The 15555-nt window shown below is 35.5% G+C and overlaps 1 protein-coding gene across 1 annotated transcript in view; it reads right to left on the reverse strand.

The window, feature by feature from the left end:
- Positions 1-15555, reverse strand: part of NECAB1 (N-terminal EF-hand calcium binding protein 1) — a 170464-nt gene that overhangs the window by 131264 nt on the left and 23645 nt on the right. The window contains exon 3 of the mRNA XM_011937068.1: positions 7595-7703. Coding sequence (XP_011792458.1) covers positions 7595-7703 — 109 coding nt within the window. The remainder of the gene's footprint in view (positions 1-7594; positions 7704-15555) is intronic.

The raw sequence follows: 15555 nt of genomic DNA on the forward strand, positions 1-15555 counted from the left end.
AAAAAAAAAAAAAAAAAAATTATAACTAAGAATAAACCATTTCTATGCCATTTGAAAAAATCCCTTTAACATTCTCTCCTTTATAGATTCTTCAAACTTTGCTAATCTTTTAATTATGCAGCAGAATTTGACTTGTTGATTCTGCACTCTTCCTCCAGGGAAGAATGCAGTGCCCCAGTCCACACTGCAGGTTTTGAAGTGACCTGAATTAGAAGGAGATGGTGGTGATGCCAGTGAAATGTCTTCCTAGGAAAGAAGAGTTTTTAAAACCACTTTGGGTTTTTTTTCTCTCTCCATATCTTTGTGAGCTTATCAAAGATTCTCAAAGCAAGTAAATGGGTTTCAGTTAAAGCAAGTAAATGAGTTTCAGTAATTGTTGAAGTGAAAAGTAGACCTAAAAATCAGTGAATGATAAGGACATCCAATGGCTACAGGTTAGTTCTAATGTCCAAATGGAATCAATAATCATAGGCCCAGTAATAGTTAAGAGTGAGTCCTGGTAAGAGTGTAAGACTTCAGTTTTCAGTCTCTAAAAATGTGGTAAAAAGTACACCTGTATAGGATATAATCAAATAGTGTTTCTTAGCTTTGTACATAATTCTTCATAATTTTTAAATTCTCAAGAAATAAGGATAGCACAATATGTGAGAACTTCCCAGAAAATCTATACTAGTTGGGTGATCACAGAGAAAGGCTAAGGAGAAGAAAACCAGGGTTACAAAGTCTAAGTTTTGGCAGTTGCTGAAGCTACAAAGAGCTGTCAAGACCGTAAGGAGAAAAAAGGGCATCAGAGGCATGGCTCTAGCAGGAAGAGAATGGGAAAGCAGGACTCCTGGGAATAAAAACAGTCAGACGGTCAGGAAGGGTAAGGGTGTCAGGGGATAGAATCCTGGGCAGCTCAATGGGATCAGGAAGCCTGACAACAGAATTCTCCCTGACTTCAGTGTTTCCCATTATAGATAGCTACAGATTTTCCTGATTGATCCCATAATTAGTAAGAACTCTCTGGAGTTTAAACTTCATGCCCCTTGTCCTCTTGGGGAAGGAGATTATCTTCCTCTAAAATATGAGAGGGTAAAGAGAAGTCCTTGAGGCCGAATAAGCAGTTATTTGATCTGCGGGAGGCTCAACTTTTGCCTGCCTGGCATCTATTCACCTTTATCCTGAAACACCATCCCAGTTCTATTTTGCATTATGTTTTCTTGAAAATGGTTATTTGTCCAGGGATATGCATGAGATCTAAGCCAGGCTATCATAATTCAAAACCAGGATTTGCTGAGAGTTATTGGGAAATAAAAGCAGTTTCTCTGAGTGTTTGCTAAGCCGGTGGCAATATGAATCTTGAGCTTCTAGTAACCATCTTGGCCTCTCAGTGAGAGGGCCCTCCCAAGAGAACAGCTAACCCAGGGAAAAGAAGAGGTGAGAGACAATTGGAGACAGATTTTCAGCAACACTATTCAAGTAGCTACCTCCAGCACACGTGAAATCTGTCTCTGGACCTATAAGACACGTGACATGAGCCAGACAATTATTTCCTTAAGTCAGCTTAATTTATGTTTCTGTCACTCACATCCAATAATTCTTGCCTACTACAGAATCATTTGCCCTGCTGTGACTTCTCTGAAGTAGGGCCTAAGAGGAGTTGAGAAAAATCTGTCAAAAGTATGTTATTCTCTCTACAGCTTTGTGGTTCCTCTGACTCCATCCCTCATCTGGCATGCAAAGCGTTATGAAAATCATGCCTCTCTCAAAAACAGCATACATCTGCTAGCCTGTATCAGCGTATACCAAGAAAACTACTTAAAGCCTGGATAGAGGTCAGCCCACTACCTAGTTGCTAGAGCCAAGCCTTGTTTCACGGATAGAAAGAAGTTCTAACTGGACTCTGTGTTCTCTGCTAGTTTACTGATGGCCAGTTCAGGGCTTCTCTGAACACCTGGAGCACAGTTCTGCCAGTGCTCCTTAGCCAAATTTGTATTGCTGAAACCCAAGCCTAGCAAGCCCAGTCTGTCCATTGCATGTTAGTCTGATGTACTCTGGACTTTGGTCTTCACTTTGTTTTCTTGACATACAGCCACACCATCTTTCTCTCTTTTCTTATTCCTTCCTGTGTATCTCTCAGTCATGCCACACTTGCTTAACTGAGTACCTGGGAATGTGGCCTGCTCTATTCTCCAGGAACTTAAGTCTTGGTACTGCTTTCCAAGACTTCAGCTTAGTTGAAGATGGTATAAGCTGTGTTAAGCAGGAGATCTCTCCGGTCCACTATTGGAATTGCAATAAGCTTTGCAGTTGCAATGTCATGCGGGTTATGCTACATGCTCTTTGGACCAACTTACTGCATATTCCATGAGTACTGACCCTTTCTTCTTTTCCTACTGCCCACAGCATATGTTCACTTAAGCAGTGTAATAGATAACTCAAGAAAGAAAGTGGCTTCATCACCTAACTCATCAAGCTTTAGAATGTATCTGTCATGCACAAATACAAGGTGAAGCACTTTTTCTGTTTCCAAAGGAGCAAAATTCTGCTCCTTCCAAGTATTATGGGACTTTATCTCATTGATGCATGAAAACTGTCTTCAAATATTAGAAAGACTTTTCATAAAACATTCATATTCTGAATGGCCCTACAGAGCAGAACCAAGTAGAAGTTAAGAGAGACAGATTTCAGTTTGGTTTAAGAAAGAGCTTTTTAAACTTTCAGAGCTAGCTCAAGATGGACTATGCTCTTTTAGTAGGTGGTGATATTTTTGTCACTCTGGTGTGCTTCAGTGATTTAACAAGTACTGGGTTGAAATCCCAGTGCTCAGCACCCAAAAAATCGTTTTAGCTTGGAATAAAGAACACTTGATCAGAAGACATCAGTCATCTATCTCTAGTCACAGACTCCCATCTGAGGGCCCTGGGATGCTTTTCTGTATGTTCACTCTCTGACACAGAAGTGAAACTTCCATCTGGTCTACCATTTGGTCTATCCTGACAATCTGGAACTCCAAAGTGCAGTGTGCTGGGAAAATTGGTTTTGGTCTCCAGGGGATCTCTCCCCTTTTTCTGCTATAATTAACATCACAAGGATTTATGCTAAATTCATCGTAGTTCCCCATAACTAACTGCAAAATGTAGACAGACTAACTTTCTGATGAATGAGAACACTTTTGATGAACCATGAAGTTTCCTCTTAATGATCTTTCCTCTCTTTATTCTTGCTCTTTAACTGGTGTGATCATTCCCATTTGTAAGCTACCAAGCTGTAGATTTAGTTTTTGCTAGGTTAGTTTCTTTTACAAACAAGTTTTAAGGGCTCTAAGTATCTTTTCTGAAGAGTCACTTTATAAAAGTTGAGAAAAACGTGAGTTTAAAACATCTTTAATGAGTCTGGAAAGGGTGCAATAAGGCTCACTAAAATGATTGAGAGACTAATAATTTTTAAAAGAAAATGAAATATTAAGCATATTTGGCCCAGAAATAATACAGTTAAAATGAGGCTTGACAAAATCTGGGAAATTATGAAAATTTTATAAGGTGGACATGATATCCTTCAGGATTACTTCAGAATATTACATTGTATGCACTTCTCTTAAAGCTTGAGAAAAATCTAAGTTTTCAGCGATACTTTGCCCTGACGACAAAAACATTATTTGACCTTCTTCTCCTTTGCCATGCAAAATATCCCAAGTGCCATCCACAGAAACAAGCTGGTCTTTTGTTCCACACTCAACCAATCACTATATGCAAGAAAAACTCAGGAAAACTTTCTGAATATCTGAACATAATGAAAAAGATCTATCAATTTAATAATTTAAAAGGTGATAGAAAGCTGGGCTTCCCATGCCTTCAAATTTCTCTTACTTTTACGCAGGGTTCTTTTCACTTCTAAAGTTGCTGCTCTGAATGAAATCTTTGGAATGCATAGATTAGGAATATAATTTCTGACACACAGTCACTATACAAGAATTCTAATACAGCAACAAACAAGTAGGATGATTCATGGAATTCTCATTAGACTGAGATTATACTGAGCATTGAGCTTAAGCTCGTGCCTGGGCTGGCTTGAAAGGTGATTACAACTGCTAGACACTTTCCATAGCATATAAAGACATGTGGTTGATACAGGTAGTTTGGTTTTGAAATATACTAAAAACATTCTGTATGATTAAGACCTGAGATATCTCCAACCTTGGTAATACTCATATACAGAAATCTTTGCAGAAATCTTTGCATAGTTATTTTGAGGTTAAATGTATTTGGGGTTTGTTTTTCTGGGATTTATTTGCATTCCTGAGAGAAAAGCTGACTGAAAAGATCCAAGTAATTCGATGGGGAAAAAAAAAACTGCAGTGAACTACTTTTAAGGAAATTTCTCAAATGAACATATTGATTTCTTAAAATGAAAGATTAAAGAAATAAATGACTGAAACAAAAGAGAAAAACCGGTAGAGTTAGATTTGGGAATTATGACTGCTATCTAAAGGTATATGAAGAGGGCAGTATATTTTTGTTTTGTTAAGACTTTTTTTTTAAATCATTACACTACTCTATATTTATCATTTGTTCATTTAAAAACCACTTATAAAACATGACCTTTTAAAGTCCATAAGTTTGCATGATGCTTTTTTAATGTAATTTTATGAGGAATAATGTACTTAATTTTGATATTTAAAATAATTATAATGCAATATAGAAACAAGCTCTAATTATGCTTCTGAACAATATTTGCTTTTCATAATCAAGCATAATATTTTAAGAGTATTTTCATGAGACAAAAAGAAAAAAATTAAGTAGCCATGTATGTTCTTATTATTTTCCTTCTTTCTTTTCAAATATTCTCAAAGTGGATAAGTCACTCCTCAAGCATGGCAAATATGATGTTTGTAGCAAAAAGACTTGAATTTTTAGAGATCGCAGGAATGTGATTGGGTAACACTGTCTTAGAACATTCTTACACAAGGAACAGAATCTTACTTAAACAAGTTCAAGAAAATGCAGTGTGTTAAGAAGATACCAATTTAATGGACCCCAAAGTGAGGTCAAAACTCCAGACATAAGGAAAGGCAGGAACCGGGTAGCCACAGGGGCCTCCGCAGCAAATGTTCATAGACTCCAACTCTCAGCCTACCATAAACAGTGTGAAAGAGTGAGTCTGACTGTTTTGCTCCAGGTTATATATGACTGGCTCCTTCAGGCCAGGCTGTACTCTTGATTAAATTAGAGTGGTCAGGGATATTGAACAGAGGCAGGATTTGGAGGAAAACTTATATTCTTAGAAGGTGAGTGGAAGAGAAAATAATTGGCATATATAGTGCATTTGTTAAAATAATCAAAACTTGGATCATGCAAAGATATAAGTTATCATTTGCTTCAAATATAGCTCCATGCCAACGTTTGAATTAGTATCAGTAAAAGATCAAAGACTGACACTGACATCCGTTTCTTAAAAAAAGGAATTATGTGAATATAATTCAGAAGTCTCTACCTAATATATACTTTAGCTCCAAAGTTACTAATGCATATGAGAGAAACTGGTAGTAATAATTATTCCTTTAGACTTACTGTATAAATCATTATATATACTTCTTTAACATTTAGTAGTCTTAAAGCTATGCCAAGTAACCCAAATTAATAACTATATAAATAAAATAGCAAAAGAGGCTGACAAGATCTATTGAAAACTGTTTCATTAATATGAATAAATATTAATATTAATATAAATTAAATGTAACATATTAAAAATCTTCATAACACCCAATTCTGGAACTATTATGGCTCTCAATAAATGTTCCAAACCCAAATGTTGTTTAAACTTCAATACTAATTGTAAGGAGGAAGAAATAATCAGCATACATAACAAAGCATTAGCATCTCAATGTCCAACACCTAAGCCACAAAGGGAGCCTCTGCTCTTTTATTCTTTAAAGTATGATATCCCAGTAAAGTACAACATGGCTTTCTTTCTTTCACGAATAGATATTCTTCCCCAGTAGCAATTTAAGGAGTCAACTATTACCCCTGTACACCTGTCCTTCAGTAGATTCGCAATGACCTATGAAGATGTTGCAGCCTGGCTCAAATTCTTTAATAGTTTTTCCCTGGCCTTCAGGATAAAGTTGAAGCACTTTTGCAATCACAGAATGCAAATTCCATCTTTTCTGGTCCTTTCTTTCCTCTCCAGATTCATCTTTCATTCTCAGCCTTCCAGCTGATACTTCAGTAGTAAGAAACTACTTGTTGCTGCTCCTCACCTTCTTCTTCCAGGCCTTTTCTCATACTTCTCCCTCTGATAAGAATATTCTTCTCCCCACCCCTTTCTTTACCTAAGGAATTTCTAATCTCCCATAATGACTCAGCTCCTGTAAATGTTCCCTGAGCTTACCAAATTGGGCTAAAATGTCCTCCCTTTTGGGACTTATGGTCCAAAAGTGTCCTGCACATAGCTCAATTACAGCATTTATGAACTATATTGATATGATCAGCTAATTGGTCTATTTCTCCATAAAACCATAAGCTGGTTCCATGTTGTACCACCAATACCTACTATGGACTCGATATGCTAGAGTTATTGTTGAGTATAGTTACCTGTGAATACTGTTTCTGTCAACAAAATACTTAAGCCATTTGATGAAGAATTTGAAACCCCAATGAAGTCAAGAAATTTATAAATTGGTTGTTTAAAAAATATTCAACTCTTTGAGTGAAGTGAATTTAATCTTTTAATTTTTCTTAATAGTTAGCCTCAAAAAAATGTCTGTTTATAGATGTAGCCCAAGGGCATTTCCTTGGCATCTTGACTCACTGCCTGGAGTCATCTCAACACTTTGCCTAAGGCAAGATAGTGATTTTTCAAGCAATGGACACGCTGATAGGTCTCAAGACATGGCTGAAATGGTGGTTTTTCATATAAGCATTTTGTAATTGTGACTGTCACAAACAATCTGATTTGGTTCAATTGTCTAAAACAAGCAGCATATTTCTATTGCTCTATACCCTAAAGTCCTCATTATTTTATATTTTTAAGCATAGTGAGAATATAAATAGAAACTTCAGAAATGTTATGCCAATACAAAAGAGAGATCTATATAGGCAAAATAAGTAAAAGAATGGATCACTGTATACACTGGCTCTCCAGAGATAATTGTGTCCTCAGGCAACAGTGATTTGGAATTCAGCACACCTGAATTGTCCAGATAATTGCTACAATTCTTCCATTTCATTGTGTTAATGAAAGAATGGCCTAAGAAAAATTTTTAAACAAAGCAAATTGAGATTAAGCCTAAATAACAAGGCAAAATTCTACTTTTTAAATTAATGGCAGAACTATATTGATTTATAATGCATACTTTTCTTTTACATTTTGCAAAGTGGGAACAATCTAAAAACACTTTAGGGGAGCTTTCTACAAAATATCATTATTTTCTGCTTCAAAGTCAATTTTTCAGAGCACTTTAATTACTAAACAGGTATATCAGAATTAAGCATAGACAAACATTGCAAAATATACCCTCTACATTGTTCCTCCCTTTCTTCTTCCTGGATATGAATGCATTCACACTCTCTCTGCCTCATTTATGGAATCCAATGATAAAAAAGATTCTTACTTAGTATTATGTGTATCAATGGTATGGAAGAGCTCGTGTAATTCTTCTCCACTGAGAACACCATCTGCAAAATATGCTTTGAATTCTTCAAAGGATAATTTTCCATCATCTGAAATGGCAAGAACAAAGAGACACAAATTATTTTAATATTGTACATTGTTTTATCTTTTGCTTTATAAAACTTCGTCCAAACGCTTGTGCATGTACACACATGTATTCAAAAAGAAAGAACAGCTGAAGGTGTTAAAAAGAAAAAAAAATTAACATATCTTTGTATGACATAGAACACAGACATGTACATGGTTCTAGGTATTTTTTTGGTTCATTTATTCACATGACAAACATTTAACATTTAATGAACCATTTAACAGACCATACAAGAAAGGTATCCACATAACCAAATAAAGAGCTCAACACAGAGTCAATTATTTCGATGTTTTACCTTTGTGGTACCAAACACATATAGGACCTAGCAGATTGCAGGATAAATATGATGTGTTTAATAAATGTATATCAGAGTAGTTGTTATATTCTAACAAACTATGTCCATTGCTATGCCCTTTAAATCAGTGAGTACCTTTAAAGCCAAAGACATTTTACTTACTGTAGGGCACAAAGGTGAAACTCAGTCAGAAAGATAACATATAATAAAAGAGATTGTAAAAAAGATAACATATACAGACATTATAAGTATTTTATACAGCAGAATACAGTTAATGCAATGAGAAAGAAGTATTTTAACTGTATGGGAGTCTGGGTAATAAAAGATTCTTTTCACTTGGGGGCCTGGGGGGTTTTAGTAGCATTCGCCCTGACTTTGGACAACAGGTAAAATCTAGATCAGCAGAGATGGAAGAAACACATTAATAACAGGCAAAAGATTTGTACAAAACACAGCAGCAGCAAACCTAGAGAAACGAATGGACGAGAAAAGAGAGGGAAGTATCTTTCTCTCCGTGCAGGGAGCTAGTTTTTCAGTTATCTCGGATAAGCTGACAAAGAACTGTAAATGATAGTAAGATCCTTTCCATCTATAATGAAAAAACTGAGGTTTAAGGACGATGAAATTTGCCCAGGGTCACAAAACTCCTATAACGTAGTTATACCAACAACGCTATACTGAACAAAGTGGAATTCGTCTTTGAGGAGAAGAATATCTGATTTAATAGAATTAGCTCCTCTAGATTCATCTAGAACATTTTGTTTCCCCAAAATATGGCCCACACATTGCCTGGAGTATTGCTGAAATGCAGATTCCTAAGCCCCACCAGAAAATTAGAATCTCTCAGAGGGCATGGAGGGGTGGGTAGACAAGAAATTTGAATTTTTACTACAAAGGATAAAATAAGCCTAATCATAGAATTACTTATTTTTTTCAGATAAGGACTTAGAATAGAATAAAAAAAAAAAAGATAAGGACTTAGAGACTACATTTTTTAAAAAAACTTATTTGCAAAAAATATAAATATAAATACTCCTGGAAGATTTTAAATTGTATTTCATTTTGCTTTTCAACACAAAAGGCACAATAATCTAATTTTCCAGTTAATTTTTGCCAACATTTAACTGGGCAGACACAGCCTTAGAAGTAGAATAAATCCAGATCTGAATCAAGCACAAATCCAGGGACCTGATCTTCTGGGTCCTCCTGGGCCAACCCAGCTTAGCCATTCAGGTGACATAACAACCCATTGCAAAATGAAGTTCAATCTCCAGGCTCATCAATTGCCTAATTTTGTGTTTCTGTTTTTGAATGAGGTAGTTTTATGCCTCATATGACTATTTTAAACTTAGCCCCATGTAACCTGATGGATATGCTAGACAAGACATAGTGTGGTCTTTCTACTGTGTATCTCCTTGCTTTGATGAAAAATACATTGCCAGGTTGAAAAACTGGAAACAAATCAGACTGAGGTTAAAGAGAGAAAAAGAAAGACCTTTTCATGTACTATTAAAAAAAATAAAAGAAAGAAAAAAGAAAAACAGAAATCGACCCCCTATTTCCATCTCCAACACTATGATACGTAATGAATGTAATACGTATATATTGATGATGGAATATGTTTTCCTTGGTGAATGGCTAATATTTCTCAGGTGAGTGGAAACAGACTATTACTGCACTCGGGTGCCTATGCACCCTGTGGATAGGGTGGGCCCCAGTAATATTGCTTTATAATTATGATAAGTAAGTGATTTCAAATAATAATGTGCATTTTATCAAATAAAAGCATCGATTAATAAGTGCTCTGATGCTTCTCTGGGGATAAAAGCCTTTTATTTAGAAAAAAAAAACCCTCTTATTAGAAGAAAATATATAAAAAGAAAAAGGAAGCATTAGCTTACAGTCTTGGCCTGAAGGGTGGAAAGTATGCTTTGAAAACCTCTTGTGACCACATGCAGTATTCCTGAAAGACTTCACTTTAGGTGGCCACACGTTTAAACAAGCAATTGCAAAGAGTTACTTTTGAAGACTTATATCCTAGAGCCTTAATGTTAAACAAAAGTATTACATTTTTTAAAGGACAGGGAAAAATATTCCCTTGTAGTGTGATTCTGTATTTATAAAGCAATTATAAATTTTTATTAGAAACATTTTATTCAAACTTCAACTTTCCTGTTGATATTTTCTTTTAAAATGGAACAGCAGAGTTAACCTTTGATTTATACGGGTTTGGCTCACAGAATAACCAAATCTTGTAAGGTCTGATTTCCTGTGGTACCAAATTTGAACTTTTACCACCAAAGGGCACAGGTTTTTCAGCCTTTTCTATTGGAATTACATGCTTTGTCCAAGTTTATCCTGAAAATAGTTGGCCCTCCTCTGCTTTACTTAAAAATTATCCTGGCCTTATATTCCAAATTCCAATAATTTTTTTTGAGATGGAGGCAGCAGAGTGCAGTTGCTTAGACCACAGTCTTGGGATAAAAAAATCTTGAGTTTTAAACATGATTTGCCTTTTGCTAGTAGAGCACTTTATCCACTCTTTCATCAAATGTTTATCAAGGTCCTAGTATGTGCCAAAAACTGTGTTTTGTATTAAGAACACAGGTAGACAAGCTTTTACGGATCTTATAATTATGACATAGTAAATGATACGATATAATAAGGGGGATTCTACGAGACACAGGGTGATGTGAGAGCATTTGGAAAAAAAAAAATTTGGTCCAGCTATAAAGTGATAGGGAAGGTTTCCCAGAAGTGGCACTTGTGATGAGACACAAATGAAAAATAGGGGTTAATGAAGGAAGATCTTTAAAGAGAAAGTACTCCAGGCAGAGAGAATGCAAATGACAAGGCTAGGAGGCAAGAAAGGACTTGGGTTGGAAACCGAAAAGAAAAATCAGTATACCCAGCCAAAGGGTATATATTTGGAGGACAGAAGAAGTCAGATATGGAGAGGAAATATCATGAGAGAGAAACCATCAAAATTATGATAAAGAGTTTTAATTTACCCCAAGAGTGCTCAGGAGCCACAGTCATATTTTAGAAACCTTACTGTGGTTGCAGTAAGTAGAATGGAGTGGAGGAGAATGCTATGAGAAGACTTGTTGACAGGGCATTGCAGAAGTCCAGGCAAAAATCAAAGGTGGCAGAGACAGAATCACCACACACTGGTGATAGGTAGAGGTGATGGGTGAGAGACAGCAAGTAAGTCAAGGATGAGACTTGCTTTCCAAACTGAGCAACAGATGGATGGTATCATCATTCATTGCTAGAGAGAACACTGAGCAAAAGCATGGAGTGAGCTAAAGAGTGTTCTTCTGGATATGTTGAGATTAGGGGTACCTGTGGAGTAAGTAGAGGCATCTAGTGCACAGTAGTAGAATCACAGGGGTCTAGAAAAGTCAAATGGGGGATGGGGGCTTGAGATGTATGTTTGGGAGTTACCAATATCAAGTAATTGAGGTCTCAGAAATGAGTGAGTTCTCCCAAGGAGAATGCCTACAACGAGGAAGAAAAGGGCCCAGAAAAACTTTGGAAGTGCCAACTAACTCTTTTAAGTTTCAGATTTCGTAAATGCCTGGCTATTGAGAGGATTAAGAGAGAGGCTATATAGAAAACACTTAACACGGCACCTAGCACATAGTAAGAGTTCAACAATGGTAGATATGGATTTACTAGTTCACTCTTGCTAAGCGAAGATCATTTACGTGTTTTTAATTTCCATTTTCTACTCTTCCTTGAAAAATATTTATTGAGTACACATAGAAAATGGGTATTTGAGGTGTGTTTAATGACAGAAATTTTATTTATTTTTTTTAGGTAATCAGGTTTGTAAATCTTAAAATTAGTGCTTGTTTTTTTTTTTTTTTAAAAAAAAGACTATTTAAACACTAATTTAATGTCTCCTTCAAGCTGCATCCACAAACATGACAACAATTAGTGCTCTGATCTGAGTACTACCCCTCCCCCACAGCAATTTTAAGCCTATTTTTATGAGCATTTAAAATGATTATGCTCACAAAACACTGTTTTTTCACTTAGGTATTACTTTAGCATTTTTGAGCACTTTAAATATTGTAGTTTATCAAAACGAAAACATCAAAACATTATCATGTTCAATAATAATAATGGAATCCTTAGAACAAAATGAACTCATAGAAATTATTGAATTTAATTACTCCTATTCTGACCTTTTCATGTCATATATTTGTTTTAAAACAACTTACTAACAATATATAAATGAAAATAAAACACCTCTTCTAATTTTATGTATTAGCTCCAACATTAAACCTAGATGTCATAATTCCTGTCCTTAAAACAACAAAAAGCTGAAAAAACCTGAAATTCAATGACTTTTCTTCGACTCGTTGGACAACTGAAGTCAGGGTAAACTGCTACCCCAAATCTGGAAAGACAGGCAAAAGCAAAGAATCACAGCTAAGATCTGCTTATTTGAAACAGAAGCTACTGTAGCCATAAACTGAGAGGGACCCTTTAATGGTGGTTTTGATGAATTGCTGGAGGCTGATTGTGGATGAGCAGGGGAGGAGAAACTGCCTGGGGTGCAGCTGTTGCTGAACCTCCATCCTTTGGTGGGTTTTATCTCCAGAAACTTCACCAGTTTCTCACAGTGAGGAGGTAAGAAAGATTCCTTTGTGGCTCTGGCAGGAGGAGGGGAAGAGTTATCAACAAATACACCCCAAAAGTTCTCCATAAAAAAGGTCTACCTTCCAGGTCAAAGATTTTACCAGAGCCCTGTCCCACCCGAGAAGACAGGCATTTTTCTCACTGTAGTTTATACTAACATTTCTTCCTCAACTTATAGCGTGGAGAGCTAAGAAACACCTGCAAAGGTGTCAGCCCAGGCACACAGGCCCACAGAGAAACTCAGATTTAATCATAAGTTTAGAGATCAAGTCTGCTTCCCCACTCCTTACCACCACAGAAGGACTCCTGTATGATAATGGTGAATGGTGAATTAAAGAGCCACCAGACTTAGTCCTTTTGACAGGGAGTACTTAGGGAAACTCAGTCAACAGAAAAACCAAAAAGACACAAAAGGAATTTGAAGCTTCTGGCACTATCACTAGAGCAAACATTAAACACAACCCAACCTAGTGAGATTGACATAAATCCTCATACTAGAGGCTTATTTATCTCAGTTCCCATTACCTGATACATCATGCCTGGCTTTCACATACAAAAGAATTCACAAATCATGCTAAAATGCAAGGAAAAGCACATCCTGAAGAGACAAAACAAGCATTAGAACCAGATTCAGATAAGACACAAATCATAGAATAATGAAACAAGAAATTTAAAATAACTATGATTAATATGGCTCTACTGGAAAAAGTACACAATATGGAAGGAGAGATGGGTAATGTAAACAGACAGATAAAAATTCTAACAAAGAATGAAAAAAATACTAGAAATATATAAAAACTGTTACAGAAATGAAGAATGCTTCTGTTGGGCTTATCAGTGGACTTGACACAACTGAAGAAAGAATCAAAGAACTTGAGGATAGGTCAATAGAAATGTCAGTATTTCTCCTCCCCTGTGGCAATTTTCATCTAGTTTTTGTGAGCATTTAAAATTATTGTCCTTTTAAAACACTGACTTTTTGAAACAGCAATGCATAGCAAAAAGAGAATGTAAAAAACCCAAGAACTCTGGGAAATTTCAAAAAGTGTTACATGTAATTGGAATACCAGAAGAAGAAGAGTACAGGGCAAAAGAAATATTTCAAGTAATAACGGCCAAGACAAAATTCATGACAGAAACCAAACCACTGATCCAGGAAGCTCAGAGAATACCAAAGAGAATAAATCTCCCCTCGCCCAAAACCAAACTCATACCTGAGTATATCAGATTCAAACTGCAACATACCAAAGACAAAGAGGAAACGTAGACAGAAGGAGAAGAAAACAAGCATCTCCGCTATAGAGGGCTAAGGAGAAGAATTACGGTTACAGTGGACTTGTCAGAAACAATGCAAGCAGTAAGAATATTTAGTGAAATATTTAAAACATTGAAAGAAAACATCACAACCTAGAATTCTGCATCTGGTGAAATTACTCTTCAAAGGTAATGATGAAATAAAGACCTTCTCAGACAAATAAAACTGAACAAATTAATTGTCAGCAGAACTGCTCTGCAAGAAATGTTAAAAGAAGAAAGATCCAAAATCAATATCTGAGTTTCAACTTTAGAACACTAAAGAGAGAAGAATAATTTAATTCAAAATAAGCAGGAGAAAATGAATAATAAAAATTAGGGCAGAAATCAATGAACTTAAAAACAGGAAAACAATAGAGAAAATAAATAGAACTAAAATATGATTGAAAAGATTGATAGAATTGATAAACCTCTAATCAACCTAAGCAAGAAAAATGAGAGAAAACACACATTATCAATATCAAAAATGAAGGAAGAGTTAATCATTATTCCCCAAACATTTAAAATTAAAAATTAGGAGAAAATCTAAGTGACCGTGATTTGAATGATAAGCTTTTAGATACAGTATCATAAAAGAAAAATTAATAAATTGGACTTCATTGAAATGAAAAACTTTTGCTCTGTGAGGAGGGGAAACTGTTAAGACAATGAAAGACAAGCCACAGCCTGGGAGAAAATATTTGCAAAACACATATCTGAGTAAGGACTTGTATCCATATTATACAAAGAATTCTTAAACTCAACAGTAAGAAAACAAAAGCCAACTAAAAATCAGCAAAAGATCTAAACAGACTCTATACCAAAGAAGATATACAGATGACAAACAAGCATTTGAGAAGATGTTCCATATTGTCATTAGGGAATTGAAAATTTAAACAGTAATGAGATACAGAACCTGAAAAAACTGAAAATACCAATTTTTGACTAGAAAGTGGAGCAATGGAAACATTCATTACTGGTAGAAAAGCAAAATAATACAGCCACTTTGGAAGACATTTTGGTACATTCTTATCTAGCAATCACATTCCGAGGTGTTTATCCAACATTTGAAAACTTTTTCCACTTAAAAACCTGCCTGTGAATGTATATCACAGCTTTATTCATAATCACAAAAAATGGGAAAGAAATTATTTTGTTCATGTCTCTACTGAAGTAACTCAACTGAAGTAGAAGCATGGATAAAATAATGTGATACATCCACACAATGAAATATTATACAATGATAAAAAATTGTGCTATGAAATCATGGAAAAACTTGGATGAATCTTAAATCCATATGGATAACTGAAAGAAGCTAGTCTGAAAATGTTACATACTATATGATTCCAATTTTATGACCTTTTGGAAAGGGCAAAAAGTCAGTAGTTGTCAGGAGTTTGGGGAGGTTGGAGGGAGGGTTGAATAGGACAAGCACAGAGGACTTTTGAAGGTGGGTAAACTATTTTGTATGACATGCTATGATAGATATATAACATGCATTTGCCAAAACCTATAGAACTTTACTGTACAAAGAATGAACTTTAATGCATGCAAAATCTTAAAAAATAATTTAAGA

This window comes from Colobus angolensis, unplaced genomic scaffold (genome assembly GCF_000951035.1).
Source record: "Colobus angolensis palliatus isolate OR3802 unplaced genomic scaffold, Cang.pa_1.0 Scaffold16, whole genome shotgun sequence".
Lineage (NCBI taxonomy): Eukaryota > Metazoa > Chordata > Mammalia > Primates > Cercopithecidae > Colobus > Colobus angolensis.